This window comes from Saccopteryx bilineata, chromosome 3 (assembly GCF_036850765.1).
Source record: "Saccopteryx bilineata isolate mSacBil1 chromosome 3, mSacBil1_pri_phased_curated, whole genome shotgun sequence".
Classification (NCBI taxonomy): Eukaryota; Metazoa; Chordata; class Mammalia; order Chiroptera; family Emballonuridae; genus Saccopteryx; species Saccopteryx bilineata.
The window spans coordinates 95,756,468-95,771,637 of NC_089492.1; the positions used below are offsets into that span (position 1 = coordinate 95,756,468).

The 15,170-nt window shown below is 40.9% G+C and overlaps 1 protein-coding gene across 6 annotated transcripts; it reads right to left on the bottom strand.

Annotated features, from left to right (window-relative positions):
* Nucleotides 1-91: 91 nt before the first annotated feature.
* Nucleotides 92-12,165, bottom strand: LOC136330316 (serine/arginine-rich splicing factor 7). 6 transcript variants are annotated; one of them, XM_066266940.1, is made up of 9 exons: nucleotides 11,610-12,165; nucleotides 10,422-10,602; nucleotides 9,618-9,797; nucleotides 8,670-8,744; nucleotides 8,485-8,586; nucleotides 7,389-7,442; nucleotides 6,824-6,859; nucleotides 1,098-1,133; nucleotides 92-380 (listed from the first exon to the last, which is right to left on the bottom strand). In XM_066266940.1, exons 1-9 carry the CDS (start codon nucleotides 11,635-11,637, stop codon nucleotides 326-328), a joined length of 747 nt encoding a protein of 248 aa, XP_066123037.1. In that variant the 5' UTR covers nucleotides 11,638-12,165; the 3' UTR covers nucleotides 92-325. The 6 variants fall into 6 exon arrangements, with proteins under 6 accessions (XP_066123037.1, XP_066123036.1, XP_066123042.1 ...); XM_066266939.1 differs by having other exon boundaries at nucleotides 8,476-8,586; nucleotides 11,610-11,906; XM_066266945.1 differs by lacking the exon at nucleotides 6,824-6,859 and having other exon boundaries at nucleotides 11,610-11,908.
* Nucleotides 12,166-15,170: the final 3,005 nt, after the last annotated feature.

Below are 15,170 nucleotides of genomic sequence, written 5' to 3' on the forward strand. Positions count from 1 at the left end.
GTAGGTCTGTATGAATATGGTTGCTATCAAGCTTGACTACTGAAGCTTACCAATTGAGTATTAATATTGAACACAGATCAAAAATCTAGAGAGAAACATTTTATTTAAATGTGCCAAATAAAAACCCACATTTTCAAACCATAAGATGTTAATACATTCAACATTTATATTATCTTACTGCTGTGAATTTACAGAGTAATAATCCAAATCCATTTTGATTAGATGGTTGAAAACCCTTCTTCAAGGTTACATTTTACAAACATCACAAATCCCTTATAATAATGTAAACAAAGTAACATTTCCCTAAAAGGTGAACTTGAGAACTTCAGTCCACTCTTTCAGGACTTGGGCTTCTTCGCGGACTTCCTGATGGGGAACGACTAAAAAGAGAAACATTAGGTTTGGAACCATTAGTGTCTACTGAAACTTACTCTTCCTGTTCTGAACATGTCAGGGCAAAACTCAGTTTCAATCAATTCAAAGGTGGCCAAAGAAACTAAGTTTCTATGACAGGGACCTAAAAATTACATAAAAGACATATTATATATAAATCCTATGTCCCTGCTTAAGATGAGGCTTTTAATTTTAACCCTGCTAAAATTGCAAGATTGGCCCTGGTCGGGTAGTTCAGCTGGTTCGAACATCACCACAATGGACCAAGGTTGGGGGTCTCATCCGGTCAGGGCACATACAAGAATCAACCAATAAATGCATAAATAGGTGGAACAACAAATTAATGTTTCTCTCTAAAATTATTCAATAAATTAAAAAGAAATTGCAACGTTAAGTTAAAGAAACTAAATTTGGGGCTTTCTGGGATTATTAAGTAGCAACTAGAAGAGGTTTACAAGACTAAATGCAGCATCATCATTCTAACATTTTATGACTGAATTATTTCCAACAAAAGTGTAGTGATATTGAAGCAAGAAAAGCAATCCTCTAAGAAACTTAATAGCTAGTATTTTTTACATATTTGTGTATATAGCACCAATTCTCCAAAGAGCTCAAAATCAAATCATGCAAAGTAGGCAAAAAGCAAACAAATTAGGCGGAGGCCGCATTTAAATGAAAATCTGGCAACAAATTATTTAGCTTACCTTCTTTTTGGAGATGGAGATCTAGACTTTGATCGGCTGTCAAAACATGAGAAATTATATTAAGAAAAAGTACTAACCAATCCCTCTCATAGACATTTATCATGAAATGAACGCCCAAACTGTCCCAAAATTAAAATGTCAGACTGCAGCTACACTGGAGAAAAAAAAAAAGGCCTACGCTTTTGCTGACCAAGCAAATCTTCCAACAACTGTTCTTCATAAAATTCACTTTTATCATGCTTCATCTGCCATAAACACAACTATCTCAGAATGCTTTTCCACACACCTAGTAGTTCCAACAAGGGCCTCCAAATACAACCCTGAAGTTCTAAACCAGGGGTCGGGAACCTTTTTGGCTAAGACAGCTATGAACACCACATACTTTAAAATGCAATTCCGTGAGAGCCATACAATATCTTTAGCAGTAAATGTGTGCATTTTATGTAAGACCAACACTTTTAAAATACAATAAGTCTGAATTCTTTTTTAATAACGTTGTTATGCTGTTGCCAACTAATGATGCATATAGTACTTCTTACCATTAATGCGACTTCTGGTGCTACATGGTTTAGCTGATTGATTTGTAGTCTGATATGTAGTAAGGTTAAGCCTAATGCAGGCATTGAGACTTCCATCCATTAAACGAGATCATAGGTTGATCTTAACATTCTTTAGATGTGGAAAGGCTGCTCACATGCATACATAGAGCCAAACATTGTCAGTACAGCAATACTCACACGCTGCAGTGTGTGGTATGTGATGGGAGGCGCGTTTCAAGTTTTGACAATCAGCTGGTCCGGGGGTTGAAGTTTTTTCATTTCTCCCCACTTGTGTTTGCTCACCAACTCTGCTTGCTGTCATGCAAGTCTTTCCAAATCCTCATTCAGTGACTTGAGCTTATCCACCCACATGTCTGGGGCCTTCAGGTCAGCAGCTTGTAGCTCAAAATCTCTGACGGAGGCACCAGGGATGTAAATCAGGTCGGTGCTGTCCACTGAACTCTTGTGAATGGGTGATGAACTTAAAAAGACAAGTGTGCTCACGAAATTCTCCAAAGCGTGCTTTGAATGACTACAGGAGATTAGATGTGAAGCCCGCTAGCTGCTGGAGATCAAGATGTTGAGCAGGGTCACTTGCTATGCATGCATCTTTAAACTCTCCCAGTTTTTCAAAGTGTAGTAAACAACCTCTTTCAATGTTGGCAATGAAGAGTTCCAGCTTGTTTTCAAATGCAAACACTGCTTGTTGAAGGGATAAGACTATATTTCCAATGACTTGCATTTTCACATTGAGATGGTCCAGATGTTCAGTCATGTCCATGAGATAGAACTTCAGGAGCCACTCAGTGTTTGCTAATTCAGGATGCTCGACGTTTTTCATTTCAAAAGAAAAGTCTGGATTTTGCTCAGACAAACCATGACACGACTGAGCACCTTCCCTCTTGACAAGCAACGCACATTGAAGGGCCGAAGCAGACCAGGATAATTATTCCCAACTTCATCCAGCAGTGTTTTAAACTGGCGATCATTTAAAGCTTGGGCAACAATAAAGTTGACCACCCGAATGACCAGCGACATCACCTCACCGAGCTGCTCGCCACACATCTGAGCACAAAGCACCTCCTGATGTAGGATGCAGTGAAAACTTAAGATGGGTCTCTTTTCATGCTCACAAAGTGCTACGAATCCTGTTTTTCCCCACCATGCACGGAGCACCATCAGTACACAAGAAGATAACTTTATCCATTGGTAGATTTTTTTCTTTAGTGAACTCGGTGAAAGACTTGAATAAATCCTCCCCTCTTGTTGTCTCTTTTATAGGCAAAACAGCAAGACTTTCCTCACATAGTGTCACCGACAGCATACCTTGCAATCACGCTGAACTGGGATAAATGGCTTATGTCTGTTGACTCATCCAAAGTGAGAATAAAGAATGGTGCTGCATTTATGTCTTCATTTGTGTTGCTTCAATTTGATTTGCCATCATGATGGTACAATCGTGAACAATTCTCGCCGGCAGAAGTATGTCTTTTTTTCATTTGATTATCTTGTCTTTATCCTAAAAGTCATCAAAAAGTTCACTGGCAACATCAAGCATGAATGGGCATAAACCACATCTGTGAATGGCTGTCCATTTCTCACAATTGCTAAACCACCAGCAAAGCTAGCAGAATTCCTCACCTTATTGGGTCCAAACATGAAGTTGCAGCTGACTAGCTTGCACTCTGCACAGTAGCTCTTTAAAAGCTTTCTTCCTGCTGGATATTTCAATACAAATATAGTATGGCGTGTGTGGAAGTACCGCTTTATATTTGACTGTTACATCGATGCAATTTTATCATTGCATATTAGACACACTGCAGAACCTGCTCTCTCCACAAAGGCGAATTCCTCTGTCCATTCTTCATCTTTTTTTTTTTAGCCATCTTCATCAAAGCAGGGGTCGAGAACCTATGGCTCGCGAGCCAGATGTGGCTCTTTTTTTGATGGCTGCATCTGGCTTGCGGACACATCTTTAATAAAAATAATAATGTTAAAAATATAAAACATTCTCATGTATTATAATCCATTAATTTCCTACTGCTCATGTTCATGGTTGTTGGTGGCTGGAGGCAATCACAGCTGTCCTCTGGGACAACACCAAATTTTTATTGGATAATGTGTAACATACACAGGTCATTTGTGAGGTTAGGAAGTAAACTTCCCTTCTTTTATCAAGTAGTCAGCTAATTGCAGAAACCCTTTTAACAAAGAAGATGGCTAAAAGAAAAAAAGATGAGTATTGTACTTTTCAGCAGGAATGGACAGAGGAATTTGCCTTTGTGGAGAGAGCAGGTTCTGCAGTGTCTAATATACAATGATAAAATTCCATCGATGAAACGGTTAAATATACGGCGGCACTTCGACACACGCCATACTACATTTGAATTGAAATATCCAGTGGGGGACAGCAGGAAGAAAGCTTGTAAAGAGCTACTGTGCAGAGTGCAAGCTAGTCAGCAGCAACTCCGTGTTTGGACCAAACAAGGTGACCGGAATTCTGCTAGCTTTGCTGGTGCTTTAGCAGTTGTGAGAAATGGACAGCCATTCACAGGTGGGGTTTATGCCAAAACATTCATACTTGATGTTGCCAATGAACTTTTTGACGACTTTTCGGATAAAGACGAGATAATCAAACGAATAAAAGACATGCCTTTGTCGGCAAGAACTGTTCATGATCATACCATCATGATGGCAAATCAAATTGAGCAACACAAGTGAAGGACATAAATGCAGCACCATTCTTTATTCTCGCTTTGGATGAGTCAACAGACGTAAGCCATTTATCCCAGTTCAGCGTGATTGCAAGGTGTGCTGTCGGTGACACACTATGTGAGGAAAGTCTTGCTGTTCTGCCTATGAAAGAGACAACAAGAGGGGAGGATTTATTCAAGTCTTTCACTGAGTTCGCTAAAGAATAAAATCTACCGATAAATACACTTATTTTGTTGTGTACTGATGATGCTCCGTGCATGGTGGGGAAAAACAGAGGATTCCTATCGCTTCTTTGTGAACATGAAGAGACCCATCCTAAGTTTTCATTGCATCCTATATCAGGAGGCACTTTGTGCTCAGATGTGCACACACCGAGCAGCTCGGTGAGGTGGTGTCACTGGTCATTTGGGTGGTCAACATTACTGTTGCCCAAGCTTTAAATGATCGCCAGTTTACAACACTGGTGAATGAAGTTGGGAATAATTATCCTGGTCTGCTTCGGCCCAGAAATGTGTGTTGGTTGTCAACAGGGAAGGTGCTCAGCAGTTTTGTGGCTTGTCTGAGCAAAATCCGGACTTTTCTTGAAATGAAAAACGTAGAACATCTTGAATGAGCTAACACTAAGTGGCTCCTGAAGTTCTACTATCTCGTGGACATGACTGAACATCTGGACCAGCTCAATGTGAAAATGCAAGGCGTTGGAAATACAGTCTTATCCCTTCAAAAAGCAGTGTTTGCATTTGAAAACAAGCTGGAACTCTTCATCGCTGCCGACATTGAAAGAGGTCGTTTACACTTTGAAAAACTGGGAGAGTTTAAAGGTGCACGCACAAGTAACCCTGACTCAACATCTTGATCTCCAACAGCTCGTGGGCTTCACATCTAATCTCCTGCAGTCATTCAAAACGCACTTTGTGAAATTTTGTGTGTGCACTCGTGTTTTTAAGGTTATCAGCCATCCACACAAATGTGCAGTGGACAGCTCCGACCTCAGTTACATCCCCAGTGTCTCCATCAGAGATTTTGAGCTACAAGCTGCTGGCCTGAAGGCCCCAGACACGTGGGTGAATAAGCTCAAGTCACTGAATGAGGATTTGGAAAGACTTGCACACAGCAAGCAGAGTTGGCGAGCAAACACAAGTTGGGAGAAATGAAAAAACTTCCAATCGCAGACCAGCTGATTGTTAAAACTTGCAAAGCGCTTCCCATCACATACCACACACTGCAGCGTGTGAGTATTGGTGTACTGACAATGTTTGGCTCTACATATGCATGTGAGCAGTCTTTCTCACATCCAAAGAATGTTAAGACCAACCTACGATCACGTTTAACGGATGGAAGTCTCAATGCCTGCATAAAGCTTAATCTTACCACGTGTCAACCAGACTACAAAGCCATCAGCAAAACCATGCAGCAGAAGTCGCATGAATGGTAAGAAGTACTTTATTCATCATTGGTTAGCAACAGCATAACATTATTAAAAAGAATTCAGAGACTTATTGTACTTTTAAAGTGTTGGTCTTACATAAAATGCACAAATTTACTTGTATTTATCGTTAAACATATTATATGGCTCGCACATTTTAAAATATGTGGCTTTCATGACTCTCTCAGTCAAAAAGGTTCCTGAACCCTGCCTTATTGGATCCAAACACAGATTTGCTGCTTTCTAGTTTACACTCTAAACAATAGCTCTTGACAGGCTTTCTGCTGTCCCCCAGTGGCTATTTCGATGCAAATGTAGTATGGCGTGTGTCGAAGTTCCGCTTTTTATTTGACCGTTTTGTCGATGCAATTTTATCATTGCATATTAGACACACTGCAGAACTTGCTCTCTCCACAAAGGCAAATTCCTCTGTCTATTCCTGCTGAAAAGTACAATACTCCTCATCTTTTTTTCTTTTAGCCATCTTCTTCGTCAAAGGGGTTTCTGCAATTAACTGACTACTTGATTAAAAGTAGGGAAATTTACTTCCTGACCTCACAATGACCCATGTACATTACGCATTATCCAATAAAAATTTGGTGTTGTCCTGGAGTACAGCAGTGATTGCCTCTAGCCACCAGCACCCATGAACGTGAGAGGTAGGAAATGAATGGATTGTAATAAATGAGAATATTTTATATTTTTAACGTTATTTTTTTTAACAAAGATTTGTCTGCAAACCAGATGCAGCCATTAAAAGAGCCATATCTGGCTCGTGAGCCATAGGTTCCCGACCCCTGAAATACAGCATCATCATTCTAACATTTTATGACTGAATATTTCTCCAACGAAAGTGTAAAGTGATACTGAAGCAGGAAAAGCAATCCTCTAAGAAACTTAATAGCTAGTATTTTTTACATATTTGTGTATATAGCACCAATTCTCCAAAGAGCTCAAAATCAAAGCCTGCAAAGTAGGCAGTAAGCAAACAAATTCGGCGGAGGCCGCATTTAAGTGAAAATCTGGCAACAAATTATTTAGCCTACCTTCTTTTTGGAGATGGAGATCTGGACTTTGATCGGCTGTCAAAACATGAGAAATTCTGTTAAGAAAAAGTACTAACCAATCCCTTTCATAAACACATATCACGAAATGAACCTCCAAACTGTCCCAAAATTAAAGTGTCAGAGTGCAGCTACTCTGGAGGAAAAAAAAAAAGGCCTACCACTCACATTTGCTGACAAAGCAAGTACTTCAACAACTGTTCTTCATAATATTAAATATTTTTATCATGCTTCATCTGCCACAAATACAACTATCTCAGAATGCTATTCCACACACCTAGCAATTCCAACAAGGGCCTCTAAATACAACTCTGAAGTTCTAAACTTTTCCACTATAGCTTGGCATTATCTTGTCCAGAAAGTCAGCCAGAATAGGTCAGGTACAAATGAAATTCTTAAGTTTACTTTATTAATAAGATACTATGTTCTCACTTAACACCTAGGCTTAGAGTTAACATCAAAACTTCAAACAATTCGAAACACTTTGAACTCTTTGGATATTGGTGCCATATAACTATAAGAGCAGTAATCAAATTTTTACCCTTACCTGCTTCTCGGTGGTGAAAGAGACCTGGATCTTGATCTTGACCTCGATCGGGATCTACAAAACAGAAATTGCACCCTAGTCCATACTAGTAATTTTCTTAAACATCTCCTGAGCACCTTATCAGGTAGGTTCAGAATAGAGGCTGAAAATAAACAAGAGGCAACTTATCGCCTTACACCAAGGATTGGAAAAATTGTCACATTTTCAACAAGCTAATATTAAATAAATAAGGAAATAATTTCCAATATCTGCTTTGCTCATCCTTAATGAGCTGGATTGTCACAATTACAGAGGTGTAATATTCTTAAAGTGCATAGTAATCCAACAGAAAGTAGTTTCCTTTCATTTAAGGATAATACAATTTGCCTGCCAGGTGGTGGCGCAGTGGATAAAGTGTTGACCTGGAATGCTCTAGGTCACAAGTTCAAAAGCCTGGGCTTGCTCGGTCAAAAAGCACTTACAGGGAGGATAATATGATTTGCTTTCATCTTAAAAGAATCAAATCAATGTCACGTAGACCCCTGAATTGAGATTTTTTTTTTACTTCTTTTAGAGGGAGACAGTGTTAGAGAGAGAGAGAAGGGAGGAAGAAGCCAAAAGCATCAACTCCCATATGTGCCTTAACCAGGCAAGCCTGGGGTTTTGAAATGGCAACTCCAGCATTCCAAGTTGATGCTTTACCCACTGCACTACCAAGGTCAGGCCTGAATTGAGATTTTAACTACTCAAATGATAAGAGCTCAGTAAGAAGGACGTCAAAACTGAATAAGGGTTTATTCTTGAATCAGTAAATCATGGTTCAAGAACATCAATATATCAGCGAGAAACCAAATCAGTATGACATCTTGGGGTCTTGCAATCAAATTAAACTCATTTACCTAGAGAGAGGGTCCAGAACTTTTACAGATGGACATCTCTGTATTTAAAGACTCACAGAAAAATTATATCTCCCAGTGGCATTTCCTACTACTGACTCATCTGTGGAATTATCAACTCCAAATTTTCTAGACTTTATTAAGACATTCTAGTACTGTCATTAAGACATGACAATCCAAATACAAATAAGGGGGGAAAAAATGTTACATACTGGAAATACCTCGATCCTTTTATAGAACCAGATCTAGAGCGTCTGAGGGAGGCTGATCGTGATCTACGGAGAGATACAGATCTGGATCGTCGAGGAGATGCTGATCTTGACCTAAAAATTAATTCAAAGAGGTTTAGGTCCATTTGCAATTAGTTTTTTACTGCTTGTTAAAACTTGAATTAAAGATCTCTCACCTCCTTCCCCTGCTCCTGCTTCGTGAGCGAGAGTATCGCCTACCTCTGGATCTCGAATGTGATCTAGAGCGTGACCTATTTTTCAGGTTAGAAAAAAACAGAATGTTAGATAATCACCCATATTTATAGTTTTTGTGCCTCTGCTGAAATCGAATCTCAAAACTATTTAAATTTAGTGTCTCATTTGGAAACAAACTCTGGGCCTATTATAATTATCATTATTATTATTTTTACTACCTAAAAAAGGATTTGTTAAAAGCTGAATTACATCTTAGAATTACATAATAAAAAACACTGTAATTTGTATTTAAAATAAACCTTGCAAGTTTGCAGGTCGACCCTCTTTGGCCCATGGTCTAGTAGGTCTAGTAGATCTAGACGATCTAGAAGTATCTATAGCCGATCGCTGCATCTAGATGTTTTCTTCAATCTAACGACGATCAAACTGACAGCCAAATGAGCCAGGTGAGGCTTGATTGACGCAAGAAGATTTTTCTAGTTGGGAATGTGGTCAATCTGGTGTTCCTCTTTCTAAACCGGAGGGGGCCCCAATTGTAAGCCAATTTTACTGTTACGGCGATCACCGACTCAAATTTTCTGCCCTTTAAAGAATAAGGTGAAGCTAGGTGTAGATGACTCGAGGGGATCTGGTCTCTTATGCTGATCACCTCAAGGTCTAGGAGGATCTTAATTGTCGGATTTGCAAGGCGCCTCAGCATATCATAAGGCTCGTGACATTCTGAATCAAGGCGACTGACTCAAACGAAGAAACCTGAAAGGTTTTGACCAGGTTGATTATTAATATATTAACATTGGTTTAATTAAACAATAATTGTAAAATACACCTGTACAATTAACATTCAAATTTATACAAACATAATAGTTTCTGCCTTGCTAAAAGAATTACTTGATTAACTAGTATACCAACCATTCTTTTAAAATAAATACCTGCTGCTTCTTCTTCGCCGACTATAGCGATGACAATCATAAGCATAATGTCCCTTTTCTCCACACTCATAACATCTATCATTGGGATCAAAGGGACGTCGGGCAGGTGGTCTATCAAAACGAGATCTCCGAGGCATGCCTGTTGATAGTTCAACCCTTACTCGGGAACCACAAATCACCCTATAAAAAAGAATGAAAATTCTAATGCTAAAAAAACATGCAACTTCCTAGTTTTAAAACTTTCTTTTCTTTTTTGTATTTTTCTTAAGTTGGAAACGGAGAGGCAGTCAGACAGACTCCCGCATACGCCTGACAGGGATCCACCCGGCACGCCCACCAGGGGGTGACGCTCTGCCCATCTGGGGCGTCACTCTGCTGCAACCAGAGCCATTCGAGTGCCTGAAGCAGAGGTCAGAGCCATCCTCAGCGCATGAGCCAACTTTGCTCCAATGGAGCCTTGACTGCAAGAGGGGAAGAGAGAGACAGAGAGGGGAGGGGGAGGGGTGGAGAAGCAGATGGGCGTCTCTCTTGTGTGCCCTGGCCGGGAATCGAACCCGGGACTCTGCAAGCCAGGCCAACGCTCTACCACTGAGCCAACAGGCCAGGGCTAGAACTTTTCAATCATTCTGCTTTCACAAACATTAGCTGTCTTTGTGAGCTCTTCCAACGCACCTTTGCTCCCTTTCTGAAGTAAAATGATGAGCTAATTATAATCTCTAAACTACAGAATCAGAGCTTAGCACCTAGCTCATTAACCAACCCGCTGGACTATATTCTAAGTTTCCACACGGACATCTTACTTACTTGCCATCCAGGCCTCGCACTGCATCTTCTGCATCTCTAGGGTCTTCAAATTCCACAAAGGCAAATCCTGGAGGATTTCTCGCAATCCACACAGTTCTTAATGGACCATAATAACTGAAAGCCCTTTCTAACTCTCCTTTGCCAGCACCAGTTCCCAGGTTACCAACATACACCTTGGTTTCTGTTTAAAAATGCAAATAGAAAGATGAATGTTATGCAACATTTGACCAAAGTTTGAATAAATGCCTTAAAACTGTGCAAAGCACGTTTAGTGCTCTGTCAAGGATTAAGTTTGGCCTCAACATCAGCAAAGTCTGAAAATTTCGAAAAGCTAGGCGTATAACAATGTTCTTAGTATTCTAATAAAGTGGGGGGAACCTCCAATACACGTGTACCGATGAATGGCAGGATCTTCCCAGGCGTACGGCGGGCTCCGCCCCGGCCACGCCCCCGACTTCCGACAGCCCCCGGCGCCCTGGGAGCGCGCGGACCCGTGGCGGCAGCGGCAGCGGGCGCCCCACCGAAGACCGGACCGGGAGAGCAGGGCTGCGCCGGCTCTCGTCCTCCGCGGCAACCGCCCCGGGCGCAGGCTCACCTAAGACTCCAGCTCCCGCCCCAGTGATAGACCGCGCTCGAAAGAGCTAAAAGAAAAGAAACCAGCCGCCAGACGGCAAGACTATGTCTCCGTACCCACTCCGCAATTCGACCGAGTGTATGACGAAAAGCCGCAGCTCGAAGCTGGGGCCAGTTTTGTTCAGGCTCAAAGTCATCCTTGATTTTATAGCTGCCAGCAGGCCTGTCCCCTAAAGTGGCGGGAAAGCGCCAAGGAAATGCGCCACCACGCTCGTCAATGTGCGCAAAATGGCAGCCGAGGGCGGGAGGGGGGTGTGGGGGGCGACGAGCGGATCGAGTAAGGGCGACAGGAAAACAGTGACCATGGGCCTGACCTGGGCTGGTGCGCGAGACGAAAACGCCCGAGAAGTAACACGGCCCTCGACACAGACCTACACCCGCCATCCCCCGTCTCCTTTAATATCCTGCCCCCGCTGCCTCCGGCTTCGGACGCCGTGCGCCGAGGCCGCCTTACGCACGCGGAATAACCGTCTCCAAACAGCCGCGCCAACCCCCCGGCCTCGCCACACTCGCTACGCCCACAACAACGTCCCTCACTGGGCCCTAGCCGCTCACCTCCTCCGTACCGCCCATAACGCGACATGGTGACTGTCCCGCGAGCTCTGCTCTCTCAGCTCGCAGTGACCAGGGATCGAGGAATACGAAACCCACAATCCCTAACACGCCAACGGTCCAGCGACACTACGAGGAAGAGCGTGAGTTCCGGTTTATATATGCGGCGGACCGGTTTCTTTGCGCATGCGTTATCTTAGCGTTCTGCGCGGCACAAAGGAGACTGGTAGAAACACCAGAGAAGCGACGCGGAAGGAAACAGAAGAAAGTAAAACACCAATCACAGGCGGAGGGATGCGTTTCCATGGGAACGGCAGAATTCCCGCCTGTATACCCTTGGTCTACCCCGCGGTGTCCCGCCTCCATCCTCCCCGTTTTCCTGATCCCTCCTCCTTTCCGTTCCCTCCTCCCTTCCCCCTCTCATTTCCCCACTCTAGGGACCGCAGCTCTAGTAGTTATTACAGGTGCATTATACCGGCCTTATGAAAGGCTGTAAAATATAACTGCTGATGTTGCAGCCGTCGCCGCCGTTCTGTTGTCAGACCGGCCCAGACCACTACTTTGATCTTTGGGGCTCATCAGAGCCAGGGTGAGAACTCCAGGAACTCCGCCACCTGAGTAGTGGGCTCTGCATTATACGCCTCAAAAGAAGTGACGCCTGGAGGAATCGCCATCCTGCACCGACCCGCCTATCCCTTAAGAACCAGCCCCCAGTTTTCACCAACACGTTCAGAGTTCTTGGAGTCTGGGAGCAGGGCGGGGGCGGGGGGGGGGGGGGCAACAAAGGTGTGGAGTTTCTTCTTTCGTCTTATGTTGAAATTGTGGCAAAACTAAATCTTTAAAGCATTTTGTCTAGTGGCAATTCTGAAATTATTTGCATTTGAAGCACACTCGATTTGTGCGTCCCTTCTAGTTCTTTTTGCTTTGTATTGTAGTAACATCTCAGCACTAAATACTCAGATCCTTAAGACTGGCACTTAAGTCTTTTAGTAGCTGCTGCTTGCTGCTTAGCCACTCTATATTGCAAATACATGGAAACATTCTTTTTTCGTTACAATCACTTAAAATCCAGTTTTGATTTTACACATTGCATTTTTCCAGACACCAATTATACAAATTCAGATTTAACTTTTTTTTTTTTTTACCATAACCCATAAATACTTGGGATACACGAGTTGGAAATGTTCCACATAAAAGAAGAATTCCTTAGATATTTGTACTTTTTTCATCTGCTGTATCTTCACCCAGTGTGTATAGGTGTGGGATACACAGTATAGAAGAAAAGAGGATTAGCTGAATAAGCCTTTATTCAGGAGAGAATATGGATTCTCTCCAGGTAATGCTGTGAATTTATACATATATATTTTTTCAGATTTATCAAATTATGAAAAGAATTACTGTGTGTCAATGAACAGTCTAGCAACAAAATAGAAGTTCTATATAGTATGTTTGTTTTCCATTAGTCTTAATGATTTTTGTTGTCATCTTAACAGTTCTTCTCAAAAGGGTGAAACGATAAAGATATTTTAAGTCTCTGAAGGGTAGACTACAGTATCAGTTTTATAGAATCTCACTATTTATATTTTCAACTCTTAAGAATTTATGAAAATTGCTGTTGGACAAAACATAGAGAATTTATTCAAAATATAATAATTAGTGAACAGCCATACCACCCCAAATGCCCGAGATCTGGTCTATCTCTGGCATCAAGTTGGGTTGGTTCTGGTTAGAACTTGGGAGAAATAGTACTTATTATGCTGCATAGCTCCTAATAGGCCTCAATAAATAGTTTTTGGCTCTGAACACAAAAAGTTTAGTGTACAGGAGGGAATTCTAAGCCAGTAATAATGCTAACAATATAAAAAGAAGCCATTTTTTTTTCCACTTATGCATTCCTTGGTTGATTCTTTTTTTTTTAATTTTTATTTATTTATTTATTTATTCATTCATTTTAGGGGGGGAGAGAGAGAGAGAGAGAAAGAGGAGGAGCAGGAAGCATCAGCTCCCATATGTGCCTTGACTAGGCAAGCCAGGGTTTTGAACTGGCATGGCAACCTCAGTGTTTCCAGGTTGACGCTTTATCCACTAGGCCACCACAGGTCAGGCCAAGAAGCAATTTTTTTTCAACTTAAAACAAACTGCTTTCAAGCACATTAAAGGAGAGAGGTTAAGCCTGACTGACTTGCCTGCCTCTAGGAGACAGGCGCTTTGATAAATTAATTACATCTATTTATTTCTATTAAAAGAGAGCCAATTCTAGGCTGGGCTTTGCTAACATGGTTTCCATGAAAAAAATAGCAGTACTGTGTACTATTTCTGTACACTATTATAGTGAACACTCTTTCTCTAAGAACATGTAACCATTTCTTTTCACTAAATGACAATCTAAATCTGGGAGATTCTATTGTAAGGAGTGCTTTTATTCTGCTGATTCTTTTGAAATAAGTTTCACTGACATTTTTGCCTCTAGGATTCTGTGTTAAATTAAGATTACATTCTCAGATTCAGTTTGAATGTTAAAGCTACTTAATTCAGTTCAATAAATATTCTATTTCCTAATATGAAATATTGAGTAATTCTTAACACGTTGTTAACATTGATAATGTTTTTAGTGTTTTAGGGGGTAATTCTTAATCTTTTTACAGCAGCTTTCAAAATTTATCTGCATTTCCTAGATCACTATTTCCAGGGAAGCATTAAAGAAAAAGTTCACTTTTTATCTTATTTTCTTCTTCATTTTAGTTTCACTTTTAAGTCATTTTTACCATCTTAGCTTGGATATGAAAACATTAAAACAAGAAAATCAAGTTTAGACTTTTGCACATGTATTGATTTTTTAACCCAACAAAATAGTCTGTAGTTACAAAGACTAGTCTTTTAATATCTATTTATGTATGTGCTGTGTATGTATGGTCAATCGAAACAACTACAACTTTCTTTTTTCAACATTTCATAATCTTATGTTTCATCTAGAATGCATGTTAGAAGCATATTTATAATTTTTTCATAGTATAAAAAATTTGACTTTTCATTACCCAAGTGTTGGACGACAGTCAGTACTTAAGTCTTGGGTAGGTTGGGACAACAGTTAAAGAAAGCCAGTGCTTTGACCATCTTCATAGAGCGAAACTAGGAAGAAGAAAAATGTGATGCAGGAGTGCCCTGCTAATATAAATATTGCCATAATGGGTGATTGCAGAGTAAAAGAACCTAGGAAGAATGAGGCTTTTGGAGGAATGCCTGATTGTATTAAAAAGTGTGAAACTGTAACCATCAAGTGTTAAACTAATCAATTGTGTTGTTCCTCCTCTAAAGAAAGAATATTCATGAAAGGAACTCAGTAAGCTTGGTTAGAGTCTTAACTAGAGGGCTAGATTAGTTAGACTTTAGAGTTTAGCAGTTTATCCATCACCATTTTAGAAGAGAACCTATGTTATTTAGAGAAATACTGCTCAAGACCTTTGACTTTCCTTTGTCTGATGTTTTGGCACTCATTTTCTAGTCTCCGGAAAAGCATATGTTCTACTATAAGTTAATAAAGGCGGTTTTAGTTCATACATCCTT

Bases quoted from the DNA above. Each gene is read 5' to 3' on its own strand.
- LOC136330316 (XM_066266939.1), bottom strand. From the start codon at position 11,637: ATGTCGCGTTATGGGCGGTACGGAGGAG. The intron at 9,798-10,421 runs GTAAGTAAGATG...TCTTTTTTATAG, and splicing joins GTGCGAGGCCTGGATGGCAA to GGTGATTTGTGGTTCCCGAG. The intron at 1,134-6,823 runs GTAGGCTAAATA...ATGTTTTGACAG, and splicing joins TCTCCATCTCCAAAAAGAAG to CCGATCAAAGTCTAGATCTC.